This window comes from Echinops telfairi, unplaced genomic scaffold (genome assembly GCF_000313985.2).
Source record: "Echinops telfairi isolate 266 unplaced genomic scaffold, ASM31398v2 ScPeMD7_7424;HRSCAF=8462, whole genome shotgun sequence".
Classification (NCBI taxonomy): Eukaryota; Metazoa; Chordata; class Mammalia; order Afrosoricida; family Tenrecidae; genus Echinops; species Echinops telfairi.
In genome coordinates this window covers 77,376,283-77,393,809 of record NW_022111324.1, presented here as the reverse complement: position 1 = coordinate 77,393,809, position 17,527 = coordinate 77,376,283, and the positions used below count along the sequence as shown (strand labels likewise).

At 37.9% G+C, this 17,527-nt stretch overlaps 1 protein-coding gene across 2 annotated transcripts in view; it reads right to left on the bottom strand.

Moving 5' to 3' along the window:
* Positions 1-17,527, bottom strand: part of SDCCAG8 (SHH signaling and ciliogenesis regulator SDCCAG8) — a 282,359-nt gene that overhangs the window by 81,931 nt on the left and 182,901 nt on the right. For both annotated transcript variants that reach the window (XM_013003961.3, XM_045298104.1), the window contains exon 16: positions 2,414-2,545. In XM_013003961.3, coding sequence (XP_012859415.3) covers positions 2,414-2,545 — 132 coding nt within the window. The remainder of the gene's footprint in view (positions 1-2,413; positions 2,546-17,527) is intronic.

Here is a 17,527-nt window from a genome sequence, read left to right as displayed (position 1 = left end):
ACCCCTCAGGACCAATATTGACAGTAGCCATACCAGGAGGGGAAGGAGAAGGTAGGGGGAGATAGGGGAAACCTATCATAATGATCTACCTATAACCCTTTCCCAGGGGGATGGAAAACAGACAAGTGGGTGAAGGGAGACATTGGTCAGTGTAAGACATGAAAAATAATAATAATTTATAAATTATTAAGGGGTCATGGGGAGGGAGAGAGGGGGAGGGAGGGAGAAAAATGAGAAGCTGATACCAAGGGCTCAAGCAGAAAGAAAATTTTCTGAAAATGATGATGGCAACAAATATACAAATGTGCTTGACACAATGGATGGATGTAGAGATTGTGATAAGAGTTGTATTAGCCCCCAATAAAATGATTAAAATAATAATAATAATAAATAAATTCTACCTTAGTACAAGAACAGTTCATTCTAATAAAGTGACACTGCATGATACTCACCTTCCCAACACAATCACTGAAGACAAAATGTGTGCATAAGCAAATGTGGTGAAGAAAGATGATGGTGATCTTAAAGACTTGAAGTTGAACAAGTGGCCATCAAGCAGGGAAATAACAACACATGGAAGAAGCACACCAGCCTATGTGATCTTTAAGGTGTCAATGGGAATAGGTATAAGAAGTTCAAAATCAAGCCATCAAATTGATGTGAAGGAGTGTGGACAAAGAGGAGATCCAAAACCCACGTGTAAGATAATTGGACAGGCCCTCACAGTAGGCCACAGTGAAGGGATGACATATCCAGGGTTTAGAATAGCACTAATGAAACACATAAATATCCTCTAGTTCTTTAATATTTCCCCACTTACTTTTATGGTCTTGGTTTTACCTCATTAATCTTGTTAGACCTGCCTATGTTCATTTGTATAATTAAGATTGTTCTTTGTATGCAAGTAAAAATAACCTTTCAGAAACAGTAATGGGAGTAACGATTCCCTGAGGGTATGGGAAGAGGCAGGGGGTGGAGAGCTTATAACAATGATGTCAGCATAACTCCACTCGAGGGGAATGAGTCAACAGAATTGTAGGTGAACGGATCCACTAGCAGGTGTAAAATACAGCATATATATATAAAATAATAAAGGGTCCTTGGGGGGTAGAGTGGAAGAGGGAGAGCATAAAGAGGAGCTGATATCAAGGTGCTCAAGAAGAAAGAAAATGAGTTGTAACTGATGGTGGCAGCAATTGTACAATTATGCTTAATCTCATTGAATTATGGATTGTTATAATATCTGTCAGAACTCCCAATAAAATGATAAAATAAAACTGTGGTGAAAATTGTACAACTCTTCTTGATGTGACTGAGCCATTGAATCAGGCCCCCCTGCCTCTTGTGAATGATATGTGAATTAGATGCTAATAAAGCAACTGAGAATAAGTAAATGTCACTAGAAAGAAGCAAAGAATTTGAAGGCAAATTCTGACTCTAGTAATGCTCATTCAACCTCTAATAAGATATTTTACCTACGGTATTTGAGCCAAGTGCATATCTCATCTTACAAAAAGCACATAAAACCTAGGTTCTGAGGCCACTCCCCAACCTGCTTAGCCCTGTGTAATGCTATAAATGCCACAGCTTGGCCAAGGAACTTACGCCTAGGATTAGACTTTTCATTGCTGGATGTTGGGATATACCTCATCAATTCCCCATAACGAACCTGTACTTTCCTTTCTAATACCTTGTTTCTTGAGCTGTTTTCTGTTTTCCTCCAGGGAAAGTATCCTACTACAAGTGAATATCAGTTATGGCCAGACTTGGCCTGCTCAACATTCACAGGAAGAACAGTCATCACCTTCAGGCTATCCCAGAACAAAAGTGCTTTGGTCAAGGAACCAAAAGTCACCAGGAAGATATCACCAATCCAACTCTAGAAGACATCTGAAAGTGAGGGATCTGATGAGCCATCTACTGTCAAGAATCATAACCTTGCCTTAATGCATATTCATGACTGTTTCTATGAAGTCTGTGACAGATTCATAATATCATAAACGTATCTTCTGGTGTGCACGTATAAAATCTAATCCTCTCTTTTTAGGAGCTTGCCTTGGAGCTCAACTTGGGTTGGTTAAGGTTCTAAAAGAAAAGTTAAAAAATTCCTCCATAATATAATATTAGCAACTTATACTTTACAGTGATTGCTTCCCTATAATATTCTATATTAAATCTGATTCCATACCTTTAAAGAATAGTACAGTTGTTCACACTCTCCTCTCTGGACCATAAAAACAATGTTAAATTCAGGAAGTATACACACACACAAAAAAGCAGCAAGATTTTGCACACCTCCCTTGAGTAGCATAATAAGCATAAATTGTATCTGTTCCTCAAGAACTTCCATTCAGTATTCGAAGCAAACATTTTTAACTTATGGCACATTTGCTGATTATTAAACCTTTATTACCTTTGCTTCATCATCTCATGGACTCTCCCATGCTGAACACACTGTTTCTCCAGTTCATCATTTCTCTTCTGTAACTTTGCCAGTTTGTCATGTGTGTACCTTTTTTCTTGGTTGAGCTGAGCAAGTTCACATCTAGAGAGACAAAAATACGAAAATGATAGTTGAGAAAGTTTTTTAAATATTAGAACTTATTTACTATACACCCTTAACATTATCCCAAATTCCATGCTTAATCATAACTGTAAAACAAATATTATTTCATGCAAAAGAAAATTTTCAGAGATTAAAAAATGTATAATAGAGGCATACATGGATTGTAGGGATTCAGGTCTTAGAGAAATGAAATACAATACTAGAGGTTAAAGTGTTTGGCTGCTACTGAATGGTCAGTAGTTCAAGCCTTCTAGCCACTCTGTGGGAGAAAGAATGGCAGTCAGCTTCCATAAAAATCAAAGCCTTGGCAACCATATGGGCAGTTCTACCCTGTCGCATAGGATTGTTACGAGTCAAAATTAACTCAACAGCATTGGGGTTAATGGGATTAGTAAAGTATGAGATACTAAAAAGCAACGTATTCCAATAGCGATGGAATTTCCATGGAAAACCACAAAAGTGATAATGCGCAACTCCCCCCGTTTGAAGGCAATCATTCATATAACCAATATTTACTAAAGACTTATTAAAAACCAGCCACCATAGGGTTAGGGATAGGAAAAAAGGAAAAGAACCCAAAACTGTCACCAAATTACTAAATGAGCAACCTTTGGATTAATTTCTCTAACAGAGAGTCCTCTGAATTAACCTAGTCAATGTAAGATGCCCTTGGTGGTGCTGTGGGATGAGCACTGTGCCATTCTCTGCAAGGTCAACAGTTCCAACCCACCAGCCAGTGCGAGGGAGAAAGTTGAAGCAATCCATTCCTGTAAAGATTTACAGTCTCGTGGCCATTATGAGTCAGACTTAGTGTGATAGTAGTGATGGGCTTGGGCTTACCTTGGTGATACTTTGTTAAAATCAAACACAGCGATCCTCAACCCTCTGACTCCTAAACCAGCTAAACATAACAACTACTTTTAATTTTTTAAAATCTATTTACTCTGCTGTTTAAATCCACATTGATAAACATGCTTGCACCACTATCTCTGGTTCTTCTATCACTGAAAAAGTTAAAATGGGAGATAAAATAAAATTCTTTTACGTGTTCCATTCCTTTTCCTCCATCTCCATCTTGTCAATATAATTACAAGTATACCACAGTTTAGGGCAAAATCATCAAATGCACTTACATTATAATAGTTATGTACTCGAATATATACTCGAGTATAAGCCGACCCGAATATCAGCCGAGGCAACTAATTTTACCACAAACTGCATTAAAAAGGTGTTGAATGATCACGAAGTGTCAAACAAAAAATCATACCATTGAGAATGAAGGGGAGTGCGGAGTGGGGACCCAAAGCCCATCTGTAGGCACCTGGACATCCCCTTACAGAAGGCTCACGGGGAGGAGACGAGCCAGTCAGGGTGCAGTGTAGCAACAATGAAACATACAACTTTCCTCTAGTTCTTAAATGCTTCCTCCCCCCCACTATCATGATTCCAATTCTACCTTACAAATCTGGATAGATCAGAGGATGTACATTGGTACAGACAGGAACTGGAAACACAGAGAATCCAGGGAAGATGAACCCCTCAGGACCAGTGGTGAGAGTGGTGATACTGGGAGGGTGGAAGGAAGGTGGGGTAGAAAGGGGGAACCGATCACATGGATCTACATATAATTCCCTCCCTAGGGGAAGGGCAGCAGAAAAGTGGGTGAAGGGAGATGTCGGACAGTGTAAAGACATGGCAAAATTATAATAATCTATAAATTGTCAAGGGTTCATGAGAGGGGCAGGGAGGGAGGGGGAAAATGAGGATCTGATACCAAGGGCTCAAGTAGAAAGCAAATGTTTTAAGAATGATGATGGCAACAAATGTACAAATGTGCTTGACACTATGGATGGATGGATGGATTGTGATAAGAGTTGTACAAGCTCCCAATAAAATGATTTTTTTTCAAATGTGCTGAAAAGCTTGGCTTATCCTCGAGGACACACAGTAACTATTGCTCCTTGCTATACTACTACTTGGTGTATTATGATCCCACTGATCAAGTGTATTATGATTGCATTTGCACCTAAGTACATTTACCCCCCAAAACAAGTGGGCTTTAGTATAGGATGACTGAGTAGGAAGCTATCATTTCCAAGGGGAGATTCCAAACAGCATTATTTATCATTGAAGAAATGGTGTAGAGCCCACATCTGTCCTCCTCTAGCTCCACAAAGGAGGAGAATCCAATGCCACAGCTGCTTAAGGCTGATTGCCATAAGGCAGAGGTCAGACATGCCTTCACCACCCATCCTTTTTTTATCCAGTCATGACACAAACCATTCCTCCCACTCACTCTACTTCTCTGCTGGGTTCTAATCTTTCTCAATGGCTATACAGAATTTATAGACAATACCCCAGATTATAGGGGCTTATTATGGAAGTTAATAGGCTACCATAAATTAGTATCAGAAAACAGTAAGGATACAGTCTTCTGTCCATTGTAGAGCCTCATCTCAGATAGCAGCCAAGTCTCTCTCTGGTCCTCAGCCTTTCAAGCCATGTGATCTCATGGCCTGTTTGTTCTGTGGGCCAGGAGCCCATCACTCTGCCATGTGATCTCAGCGCTGCTCTCGTTGTCTCAGCAGGGTTCAGCCTTTGGTGTCTGCTGCCTCCACCCCTTTAGGTAGGGATCTCGAAGCTCCATTGGTAGCTCTTCTTTCTTGATGATCATGGAATTCCCTATTCCTGCTTCTGAGATGTCTCACATACCCAGAGGAATGGCAGAAGTGCCCAATCCATGAGTTAAGAGTCCTCTATACTTATCTGTTTGTTTCCACCCAATCACTGGGTGGGAGTTATAAAGACAAGCAGTTTCACTTCACCACAGTAATTTTTTCCTTTTGGATGACCCTTATTTCTCAATAGAACAACTCCCCAGTTTCTGCTTGTCATATACAACCCTTATTCCCAGCCGTCTAGGAGTTGGGGGGGGGGAGTATGAGAATCGGGAAGCTACCCTCAGAAGAGTGACTGTCAATAACTTCTTCTATTTTAACTATTATCTTCCTTTTTAATCAGAATCTGCTGGTTTATTCTTTTGGGAGAGAAAGCCCTTGGGATTCTGGGTAGAGGAGGTACCTGCTTATATGGAGTGGGGATACAATTCTCAAGTTTGGTCCCACACTACCTTCCAATTTTTCACACCCCCTGGAATTCTGAAAGCAGTAAACTTGCTTAATACACATGTACCACCTACCATAGGCACTTACATCATTTTCACTTTCTTCCACTACATTCGCTCAGTCTTCTGTCTGCACATATGTCATCTGGGATCACAGATATCTTCTTAGGTGACGGCTAATGTCCCCCAGGAAATAATAGTGTCTTGAATGATTAGCTCAAGTTTCAGAATTTGGAAATCGAAAGATCTCTGTCCTTTTTCTTAAAATCTGTCCTATAGGGTTGCTATGAGTTTGGTTTTGGTTATTCTCACTGCCAGGGTCTCCTCATGTTCTACTTTATTGGTTAGAGCTGAAACCTGAAAAATAAAACCTTCTCATATCATAATATATGTAGTTACCTGCTTAATGTTAGATGGTGTCCTGACTGCTTTTAAAGTAAGACTCTTGAGGAGGCACCCTAATATGACAGCCATAGAGTAGCACCAGTCCTAGACAGACTCTTAACAGCACAGTTCACAATCGCAAGAAGTTGAAAACACCCCAAATTCGTATCAACAGGAGAATGAATAAAAATACTTCCATATATACACACAATGGAATACTACGCATCCTGGAAAAAACGTGATGACACCATGAACCACGACACCGAGGGATCTGGAAATCATTATACTGAGTGAAGTTAGTCAATCACAAAAGGACAAACATTATATAAGAGCACTGCTGTAAGGATAAACACCAAGATTAAGCCAAACTCATGCTTTCAAGCCATGCAATCCACTAACCAACTCTAGCAAGCACCAAAGTAGAGAGCCTGGCTAGTGCCCATGAGCCATATATCATCCACTCTGTATGGTTATCTTCAAACCACTTTGACAGAGGAGCCATCACTTTAACTGGGATCAGATTTTCAAGCAGAAGATGACCATTTAGAGGCTGTCATGCACAAATGTGATGAGGTCCCCCAAACCTGCTGACATTCCAACCAGAATGATAAGTGGTAGTAATGGGAAAAATCAAGTCCAGAGTAGGGGCAGGGAGCATGCACATCTGGGAGAAGACAAGTGCATTTCTGTTGGCAGATAAAGGGGAAGGAACAACTTCCTAGTGGGAAAAAAATGACTAACAACATTTATGAGCCCCAAGGGGAGAGGATGCCTAACACTATGCTCCTTATTGGGCACATTGGTCTGAGTTTCTTTCTTTTTCTTTTTAAAAATTGTTATTATTTTTTAAAAATAAATCATTTAATTGGGGGCTCTTACAGCTCTTGTAACAATCCATACTCATCTGAGTTTCTGAAAAGACCCTGTGGACCCAGGCCATGTGCCATAGAATACTGAGACATTGAACCCTGGATCTTCGAAGCGCACAACATACTCCAAAGGCCACACCAGAGGGGTGTGATGTGGAAACCCTACTAGGTGAACTGGCTCTACCTCAAACACACCTGTAGCCCAAAGATTTAAGGTTGAAACTACATTGTGTGTAAAGAAGCAGAAGACAGCTATATCAAGAGTATTTAACTGTCGGTAGGCATGACTTGCTTTACTAAGATATATTATTCTGGCAGGCCTGGATATGATATTGTTAATGAATATTATCGTAAGTTTTGGCAGACCATCAACTCCCACATTATGTGTAAACAGTATCCTGCCACATATGGATATAATCTGTACAAATCAATAATCCATGTATTCCAATTTATTAGTTTGCCTATACTCGTTGCACCTTTGTTTCTCAGTTGTATTTTAAACACATTACCATGGGCTAAATCAATGACACTATAAAAAGAAGGACCTTATGCATCAGGGAGATGATCGATAAGGTCCTCTAATACAAAATAACAAAAGTCTCTAAGATGAATCAGAGTCAGATAGAAAACATAGATATAGTAGGAATGGATTTGGGGCTCACAGTTAACCCTTGCTCCAATCTAAGAACAATTAGTTTTTATTACATGGCCCCACTTGATACTTGCCCTCATGAAGGAAACATGGAAGATATGGGTGCTATAGAAAAGTGTGGTGAAGAAATTAAATGGTGCCCAACTATCAGAGAGAATAGCATCTAGAATCTTAAAGGCTTGTTTTCAAACAAGCTGCCATTTAAGTGAGACATCAGCTAAGCCCACATGGAAGAAGCACACCAACATGTGTGACCCAAGGATTGTAAATAATATAACGCAAATCCAAAGGAGGGAACGGTATCAGAGCTTTAAATTGTGAAATTCTGGCTTACAGAAGGCTATGAATGACAGTGGAAGTCTAAAATACATTTATAGGATCCACACATGAAGTAAGCCTCCAGTGATTTCCCTCTGACCATAATTGAGGGATGGGAATAGCCTGGTCATCAGACGGAGTATTGTAAAGATGATTAAAGTTGATTAAAATGAAAACTCTTGACTTGAATGGTTAAAACTGTATAATTTGATCTCCCTTTGACACACTTTTGAGCTTGATCTGGTTTTTAATGTTTTGTTTTTCCAAACTGGGGCCTATCTTTTTCATTTTTTTACTGTTTAGCAGTAGCCTTTTGACTTTCTATCACGTATTTTTCTGTTTTCCAGTATATGAAACCCAGGAGGGGTGAATTTATAGAGACAATAACTACATGAAGAGTTCCTAGAGGGTACAGCAGGTGAGATGGACATGTCATAGGGAGCTAATATCCAGGAGTACAAGAAGGAAGAAAATGTTTTGAAACTGATTATGGTAGTGATTGTACAACACTTCTTGATATGACTGAATTATTGAATGGTATGATTTCTGGAATATGTCCTAATAAAATGGTTTGACAAAAATTAAGTAAGACTCTTGACATAATTATTTCTCTCAAAGCAAGGATTCCTCCCTAGGTGAAATAAGAGTGCTTTTTTTCCTGGTCATCTGGAGAGGATTTGGATTTGCTAAGGGAAATTATACCTCCCCAGTTGTTCATTTCAAGGACCAAAATACTTCACGTCTTGAATACTCTTTCACTGTCGTTCACCTCCTTCCTAATTTCGTTTTTAACCAGGATCAAGTGCCATCTCAAGGACGCTTGCCCTGATTCATTATTTCCCTGTTCTCCATATGTTAGCATAGTTTTTGGAACTACCTCTAGCCTTTATGCATATATTAGTTTATAATTTATGCCTCTGACTCGTGCTTCATGCCTTGTCTTTCTTAATAGATCATACACACGCATAGGTTATCTAATTTTCAAATTTAGATTAAATACTCAATCTACATTTGCTCCAGTTAATAAGAATTTAGCTAAATTTAAAATGTATCAAAAGCCATCAATATTGACTTACATTACTTCTTTCAAAACTACATATAAAACAAAAGAGTTGGGCTGCTAACCTTCAAACTTACCAGCTGTTCTACTGGAGAAAGATGAGGCTTTCTGATGACCCCTTAAGGGTTTGTAGCCTCAGACACCCGAGTGGGCAGTTCTACTCTGTCTTAGGGTAGCTGTAAATTAGAAATGTCTCAAAGGCAGTGCATATAAGAAACTGTTAATTTAGAACTATTCCAAGAGTGGTATTTCCTATTACATCATGCAAAAACTAAAATCAAAAAGAAGAAAACAAACATACTGTAACCACATGGATTATGAACAAAATTCAGAAGAATATTTATTGGTTCTCAGATATGTTACAAGCGAAAAGGGAAGTTTAAAATGAAATACACATGAAAGCTAAAAATAGATTAATAATATAAAAATATTAACGTTATAAAAAGACATGTTTTGTGAGACTATTCATTGTAGCATTGTTTCTGGAGGTAGTTTGCACCTCATTCCAACATCTGGACAACTAATCTAGAACTCTATCAATAACAGATTAGTTATCTGATTTATATTATAGACTATCAAGTTATCTGATTTATATTTTAGACTATATTATAGATTATAGACATTTTGATCTCGTCGTTGTTTATGGTTGTTATTTATGGACCTAAAATATGACATATTGGTAAGAAACAAAAAACATTAAAAATCAGCACATATAGAATAATCAATGAGTATGATTACTTTACAATTTTAATATAGTCCAAAATATTTTATTATTTCTGGATGGTTCAGAATGATTTCTCTTTATTTATCCTTTTCCATATTTTCTGATTTTTACAGTGGACAAATAATGTATTTTTAGCAAATAATCAACTAATTTTAAAAGTTTATAGTTAAATAAATTGCAAAGAACAAGAAGAGTATTTATAAAAATTTAGACCAACAAAGCTAAAAGTATCATTAAATAAAGTGCTAATACCCTTCCACCATCAAGATCTCAGTTTTAAATAAATGTACAAAACCCAAACTCACTGTTATCAAGTTGACTCTGACTCAAGAATATGAACATATATTCAGGTTGGAGGACACATAAATGGCCAAAAAAAAATTCCAAAGCCCTAAGCATATTCAATTTCATTATTATTCAATGAAATGAAACTCACAACCCTGGTGACAGATTAGAACCAAATCTCAATGATCAGTTTACCTCTAATCAGTAGAAGTAAAACCAGATACTTAACTAAAAATCAAATATTTGTTGTTTGGCTACTCTGTGCCAGTTAGCATAATCCATCCTTTACATTAATGCCTCCATTAAACCCTACCAGGTATGTCTTCATTTCCTGTTCTGTGTAAGGTAAATATGAGGTTTGGCTATTTACTGCCTCCCCCTCCTCTCACTCCCACTGAATCAATTCTACTCATAGACCCCGTGGGACAGAGCAGAACTACTCCTGTGGGTGTCTGAACTGTCACTCTTTATGGGAGTGGAAACTCTCATTTTGCTCCCGTGGAACAGCTGGTGTTTCAAACTGTTGACTCTGCCCTTATCTGAAATGCCATCAACATGAGAACATATAGAATGAGCAGAACTTAGTGTAGTATTTGAGTAGAGTAATATACATTAACAGTCTGTAAAAGGTTCATAGTCTGTAAACTGGCTTTCTCTTTGTATACATTTTGACTAAGAGAATGACCAGAAATTCAGATTTATGTACTGGGATGATACTACCCATAAGAGTTAAACATTGGAAACACCTTACACAGCTAACGAATTATCATACCTATGAGTCAATTAAAATTGTTTTCAGAACACATGAAGGTATGGAAAAATGCTCATTAGACGATATTAAATGGAAAAAAACAGGATGTAAAACTGGATATGTAATATAATTTCAGTTACATATAAATGTATATGTATGCGCATTTACCTACATATGCCAAACCAAACCAAACTCACTGCCATCGACTCCATGCTGACTTACAGTGACCCCCCCATACGTTTCCGAGACACTGTTTATGGAAGGAGCTGTTAGGTTTCAAACTGCAGACCATGCAGATCGCAGCCCACTGTGAAACAACTACACCACCTGGGCTCATGATAAAAACTATATATGTCAACAATCAACAACGGTTATCTCTAGGTGTTAAGGTTAATTCCTTAATTCTTCTTTGAATTTTCCCAATTCTCTATATTAGGGATATATTACTTCAATACACAAAAATATAAATGTTATTTGTAAAGCACATAGTACTTTGAATCAGTGTGCTATTCAATAATCTTTTTTGGGGGTTTGTAGATATATCTGAGGAGTACTGTGTATATGTATTTCTTTTTATATAATGTGATTATAATTACCTGATGACTTGCAAGGTCAATAGTTACTTGGTATGTGTGCAGAGACATTATCCTTTAGCTATCTAGAGTCCATGATATGTTCCTAGAACTGGGAGTAGCTTGCTACGTTTAAGGAGTATATGTTTAAGTATTCTCTTCTAGTTTTGAGATTACATTTGTGACACGATTTTCCTAGTGTCAAGTAAAGGATAATTGACTAATCCATTTTCATACAAAATCTAATTTCACAAAAGCATGAACTTTTCTCTGTATTTTTATATACCAGTTATAGAGTGTAATTGTATTTGCATAAAGTATAAGATAATCTTTTACTACTATAATTAGAATTTCAATGGTTATTGCTTTATAAGAGAAAATATGTTGCTGTACGCTTTATTCTTTTCATTTTTGGTTTAATGTTTTAGTAACAGTTAGCAGAGGCCAACATCAGTGTCCTCTTGTAGAATATAATTTCTGTAGTATCCCACACAAACAACATCTAAACATGCAAGGGGAGAAAAAATAGTTCAACCGGGTCTGTGTTCTTTACTTCAATTAAACTCACACAGTTGGATACCTACTGTTGCCAACACAGTAATATAATTTATACATTATAGTCCACACAGTAAAACTACACTAAAAGTCATTTAACAATATTTATAACACCATAAAATACAGTGTTAAAATATATGAACTGCAATATGTACCAAAATTATAAAATTTGTTTCTCATCATCAGTGATTAAAACCAGGATCATTGCTCTAGCCTCAATACTCACAACCCTGGTGACAGATTAGAATTCAAATCTTAATGATCAATTTACAATTAACAAGATAGAAGTGAAACAAATTAAACCAACCATTATATATAAGGAGACCCAATGGACTCCCATTGTTCCTCTTAATTACAAAACGCAAATCACAAATACACAATGGGCAGTGTTAGACATCAATCCACAAGCTTAGCAACCCAGAAAGTGACAGTGACAGAAAGGAAAAGAGAATCACAACTGCATAGCCCCGCTTATATGCAATGTAGGGTTCTTTTCAACGTGCAGTGCTGAGAGGCAACGCCGCCAGCCTCTGGCTAGCAGGGGTTTCCCCACCAGTGTGCGGTCTTGCGGCATTCTTCCCCAGGCCAGGTTTCAGCTCACCCTGCAAATCACATTTACTGCTGACCCATCTAAGCACCCTGGGGCGTTGGGACACTTCCTTCACTTTGATGAAGGAAATCACAACTGCACCAAAGATATTTAAATGTCACCATTTACTTCCCTTAAAAACACACCAGCCATTCCAATACCAATACCTCTCAGAGTACTGGGGAATACAGTAAAAAAGAGAATCAAATGTTTAAGCAAGTTTTGACTACAATCCACCAGACTGTCTGCCTGGTGCCAATTAAAAGCAAAATGAAATTAATCATCTTGTTTGATGGTCACAAACAAGATCATATAAAATGCACAGAATCAGCAGTTCCACTCTAAAATGGAAACGCCAGGGTTACAGACTGGCTAAGTGTGCAGTATAGGATACTTACTATGTGGAAAGGGCTGTCCATGGGAACCATGGTGGAAGGTTCTAGGCAGCAAAAGAAACAAAAGTTTTTGCCATTATTCAGTTTTCAGACTAACTGTGGAGAAAGGGAACCTACATGGTGCTGTGAGTTAAACTTGGGCTGCTAACCTATCATAGGTCAGCAGTTCGAAACCACCAGTAGCTCTATGGAGAAATAGGGCACTATCTGTTCTGGTAAAGATTTAGCAACTTGGAAACCCCATGGGGGGAGTTCTTTCTTGGCCTATACAGTTACCATGCATTGCAATAGCCTCAGTGGCAGTGAGTTTGGGCATTGGGGAGAAAATCAGGGCCTTCCTTGTGCTGATGTACTAACAGATGAGTAAACATACCTTCTGTCTGTCTCCTATCAGGGACTTTAAATTTGAGACAAGCTTTGATTCTGTAGAAAGGGGTTGTGGGGTTAGGAGAGAGACAGATGTCAGGCAGACCTAGAAGCAGAGACATGATGGGTTAAAAAATTACATGGTACAGATTCATAGGTAAGCACAAACAAGCCCATGATTACCTTGCTTATTGGATCATCAGACATTGCTCAGAAAACACAGTCAAGAGACAAGTGCACAGAGGACCCATCTCAAAATGCTGTGGCAGTGTGGCCCATCAAGAGGTGGGGCCAAGCATTATAATGACAGGGCAAGAAGAGCACTCGCTGCCAAGCTCCTTCATGGCTCATCCCCGGCTTTAAGCACATCACTAGACCTGGGACTAAAGAAGATTATCTCATTTGGATGAGCTCCTGAATAACATAGAACTCTTAGCAGAAATGCTGCTATCAAGGAAGGGATGGCAATAGCCATATTATCATACAGAGAGTGTAGTGAAGTCAATTATGGCAGATGACGGGTTGAACTGTAATGTCACTGATCTCCCTGTTAACACATTTTAGAGTTGTTTCCTTTTAAAAAAAAAGAGAAGGAGAACTACACATGGATTAAGCCTCAGATGAATCCACTCTGATCATACAGGGGGTATCCCCCCACCCCCCCAAAAAAACAACTGCCACTGGGTGGAGCTTTCGTAGCACACATTTTTCCTGCTAGGGAAGCATCAAGTAACGGCTCCGAGTACCCCCAGTGGTGTCGCCTGGAAAGGTTCTCTCTGGTCACAGTGAATTTTTCCATGAAGCAGTTTCACTCGAATCTGGTTTTTTGTAGTGGCTGATTTAAAAGAACAGCGTGCAGCTGTGAAATATTGTTTCCTGCTTGGGAAAAATGCCACAGAAACAATGAAATGTCAATTGATGACAAATCTCATGCTGGGCATCTATCAACTTCCAAAAGGGAAGAAAATATTGACTGATGGTGCATTTGGAGTTCATTTCACCAGGTCTGACTGTTAACCAAGCTTTCTATTTAGAGATTCTGAAAAGATAGCGTAACAGTGTGTGACAAAAAAAGGCCTGATTTGTGGCAGGTGGGGGAGGGGGGAGACTGGTTCTGCCACCACGACAATGCACCTGCTGATGCAACCATCTCAGTGTGCCAGTTTGGGGCAAAAAACCCAGCATGCCTCTCTTGCCTCACCTGACCTCACCTCCATGCAATTCCCTTTTGTTTCCGTGAATGCAGAGGGACATGAAAGGACAGAGATTTGATGATGTAGAAAAGGTGAAGAAAAAAACAAGGGAGGTGCTGTCAACCATCCAAACAGATGAGTTTGAAAAATGTTTCCAAGAACGGAATCGCAAATTTGACAAATGTATTAAGTGTAATGGAGAGTACTTTGAAGGTGATAAGGTTGTTTTGTAAAAAAAACCCCAAAACTTAAATACAAAGCTTTGAAAAAAAACTTCCCATTTGGGGGGGGGTACCCCCTCGTAGACCAGGATGTGAATAGCTTTGCTACCAAGCAGAGTGCTTTGGAAGTGGATTATTGCAGATGTAGTTAAGTTAAACCTTAACACCTTTGATGTGACCTCCCTTTTGGCCCATTTAAAATTTGTTCTAGTTTCTAATATTTTTTCAATTGAAGGTTTCTGTTTTACTTTATTATTGTTATTGGTTTGGGGGTTGTTGTTTTTTTGTATGCTTTTCTGTATATGAAATCCAGGATAGGTAAGCCTGTAGAGACAGTAAATGGATTAATGGTTCCTTTGGGGCTATGGCAGGAGAGCTAATAATAATGAATATAAGACAGAAGAAAATGTTGTAAAATTGATTATAGTGATAATTGTACAGCTCTTTTTAATATGTCTGAACTATTGCATTATATCTGAATTTCATAACAATTATATACCAATAAAACTGCTAATTAAAAAATGGAAAGGGGCTAAATTTTTTGCTTTGAATTATTGACTAATAAAAAATAAACATTTATTTTCATGAAAATTCTTATTATAACACCCTGAAGAGAATCTCAGCCAAAATCCCTAAGGTGTAAAGAATTATTTTGAACACTTAGCTTCCACAATGATAAAATTCTGAAAATTAAAACAAAACAAAACAAAAACTCCAAGATTTCTGCACCTCAAAGCACAGAGGAAATTTCCTATTTCAAAAGTTTGGTAGAAGAGTGCACAGAGCCATTTCCTTGGAAGACTTCTACATGGCTCAATACATTTATAATTTTTATTTTGAAAGATTAAGAAATAATTTCAAATTGTATAGGTGGCATCAAAGCAGACATTAACATGAAAATGGAATGATAATTTTTGCCTGAGTGAGTCATTGCATATGCTGCAATCTTCATAAAAGGAAAGATAAAGATAAATGAGATAAGAAATTAAGAATAACAAACAGACAGATTACTCTTTTTTTAAAAACACCTTAAAAATCACAATTTATCCAATCTTTCTTGTAGGCACACAATGTAAAATATCTCAGGCATCGTTAAGAGTTTTAAAAGGTCTCTGGGTGGCATAAATGATTTGTGCTCCACTCTTAGACCAAAAGCTGGCAGTATGAACCCAGCCAGCAGCACCATGAGACAGAGGCCTGGCTATCTGCTTCCACAGAGATTGCAGCCAAGAGAACTGGATGAAGCTGTTCTGCGTTACAACACACAGAACTGCCGCGAGTCAGAACTGGCTCAAAGACAATGGGTTTAACATTTTTAAAAATAATGACTGTTAACATAATTTATGCTTGCTAGTCTTAGTTCTGATCAATTTACAGAATTATGGTAGATGCTTATTTTAATTTTTTGGCTTTATAAGACAAAGTGCCAGACCATGACCTGAAACACAATCAGATCCATATTTTCCAATAGTAACTCATTGACGTGATATCAAAATTACCAGTCAAAACTTAACAACAATTTAACAGTTATTATGTATCACTCTAAGGGGAGCTGGTGGGTTATACGTTGCCTCAGCCTTTCAAAATGACAGGCAAAAGATGAAGCCTTCTACCCCCATGAAGAGATGCAATCTCAGAAACCCATAGAAACAGTACTATTCGGTCCTACGGAGTTTCAATGAGTTGGAATCAACTCAATGGCACTAGGGTCTTTTTCAGTGCTTCACTCTATGTCATCCATTGTGACTACAAGGTTTTTCATGACCCCAACAATTCAGTTACATAGTTTTGGAAAACTTTTTTTAAAAGCAATATTCGTATTTTCTCCCTCCCATCCAAAAAAAAACAAAACCCATTTTATTAGGAACGAATCCAGACATCCTATCATGCCACAGTTCAATTACAATAAGCAGTATGGTACCATTGCTACAACAACCCATTTCAAAAATTTTTCTCCCTTCTTGAACTCTTTAAGAATGGAAACACTGAGATCTGGAGACATTAGGCAATGTACACAGGACTATATATGTAAGAGGCAGTGAGAATCAAAATGAATTATTTCTCAATTGCCAAATGCCCTTTTATTGCCTGCTATCAAATAACAGGCTCCTTTCAGAACAATCAACCACGGGAGACCAACAGGGCAGCATCTGCCCAAAAACAAAGCTCTAAAGGCAGGAAAGGGCAGGAAAGAAGGATGAATGGAAAAAGAAGCAGAAAGAATGGTGCTGTGTTGAAGAAATTGCAAATGTTATGAAACAAATGGTGTATAAATTGAATGGAAAAGTAAATTTTTCTGTTAACTTTCACCCACTTGTTTCCTTCACTTATCATTCATTTGTTCAAAAATATTTATTAAATGCCATCCATGTATAAGCCATAAAAGAAAAACTTTCAATTTACCAACTCGTGGTCAAGAGCTGGAATATAATTCAAAAATTGCTGGAGAGATGCTAAGGTTCACTACCTCCATTAACTAGGTGTGGTCCGCCTGTAAGAGTGAACCTGAGCTTCCAGGTTAATATGCAGATTACACCTACCACTCCACAATAATTTAAAAGATTACATTTTCTCTCTTACATTTTCCAGTCAGAAATATTTCACTCTTGATTTCCTTTAGTAGTAAACATAAAATATATAATTATTATAAGAGAAAATCCATAGGCTTTGAAACCAGAAATACCTAGGCTAAAATTCTAGTTCCGTCACTCAGCAGTTATTTAAATACTCTGTGAATGTTGGTTTTTCCATCTGTGAAAGGAGATAATAATTCCTGTCTCAGGCTGTTGTGAGAGCTGAATAATATATGCCAAGGAATGTAGCACCTTCATTTTTATAGACTTTAATTTTTCTAATTATGATTCTTTAGAGAGCAAAATAATAATCATTCACAAGGCAATCAT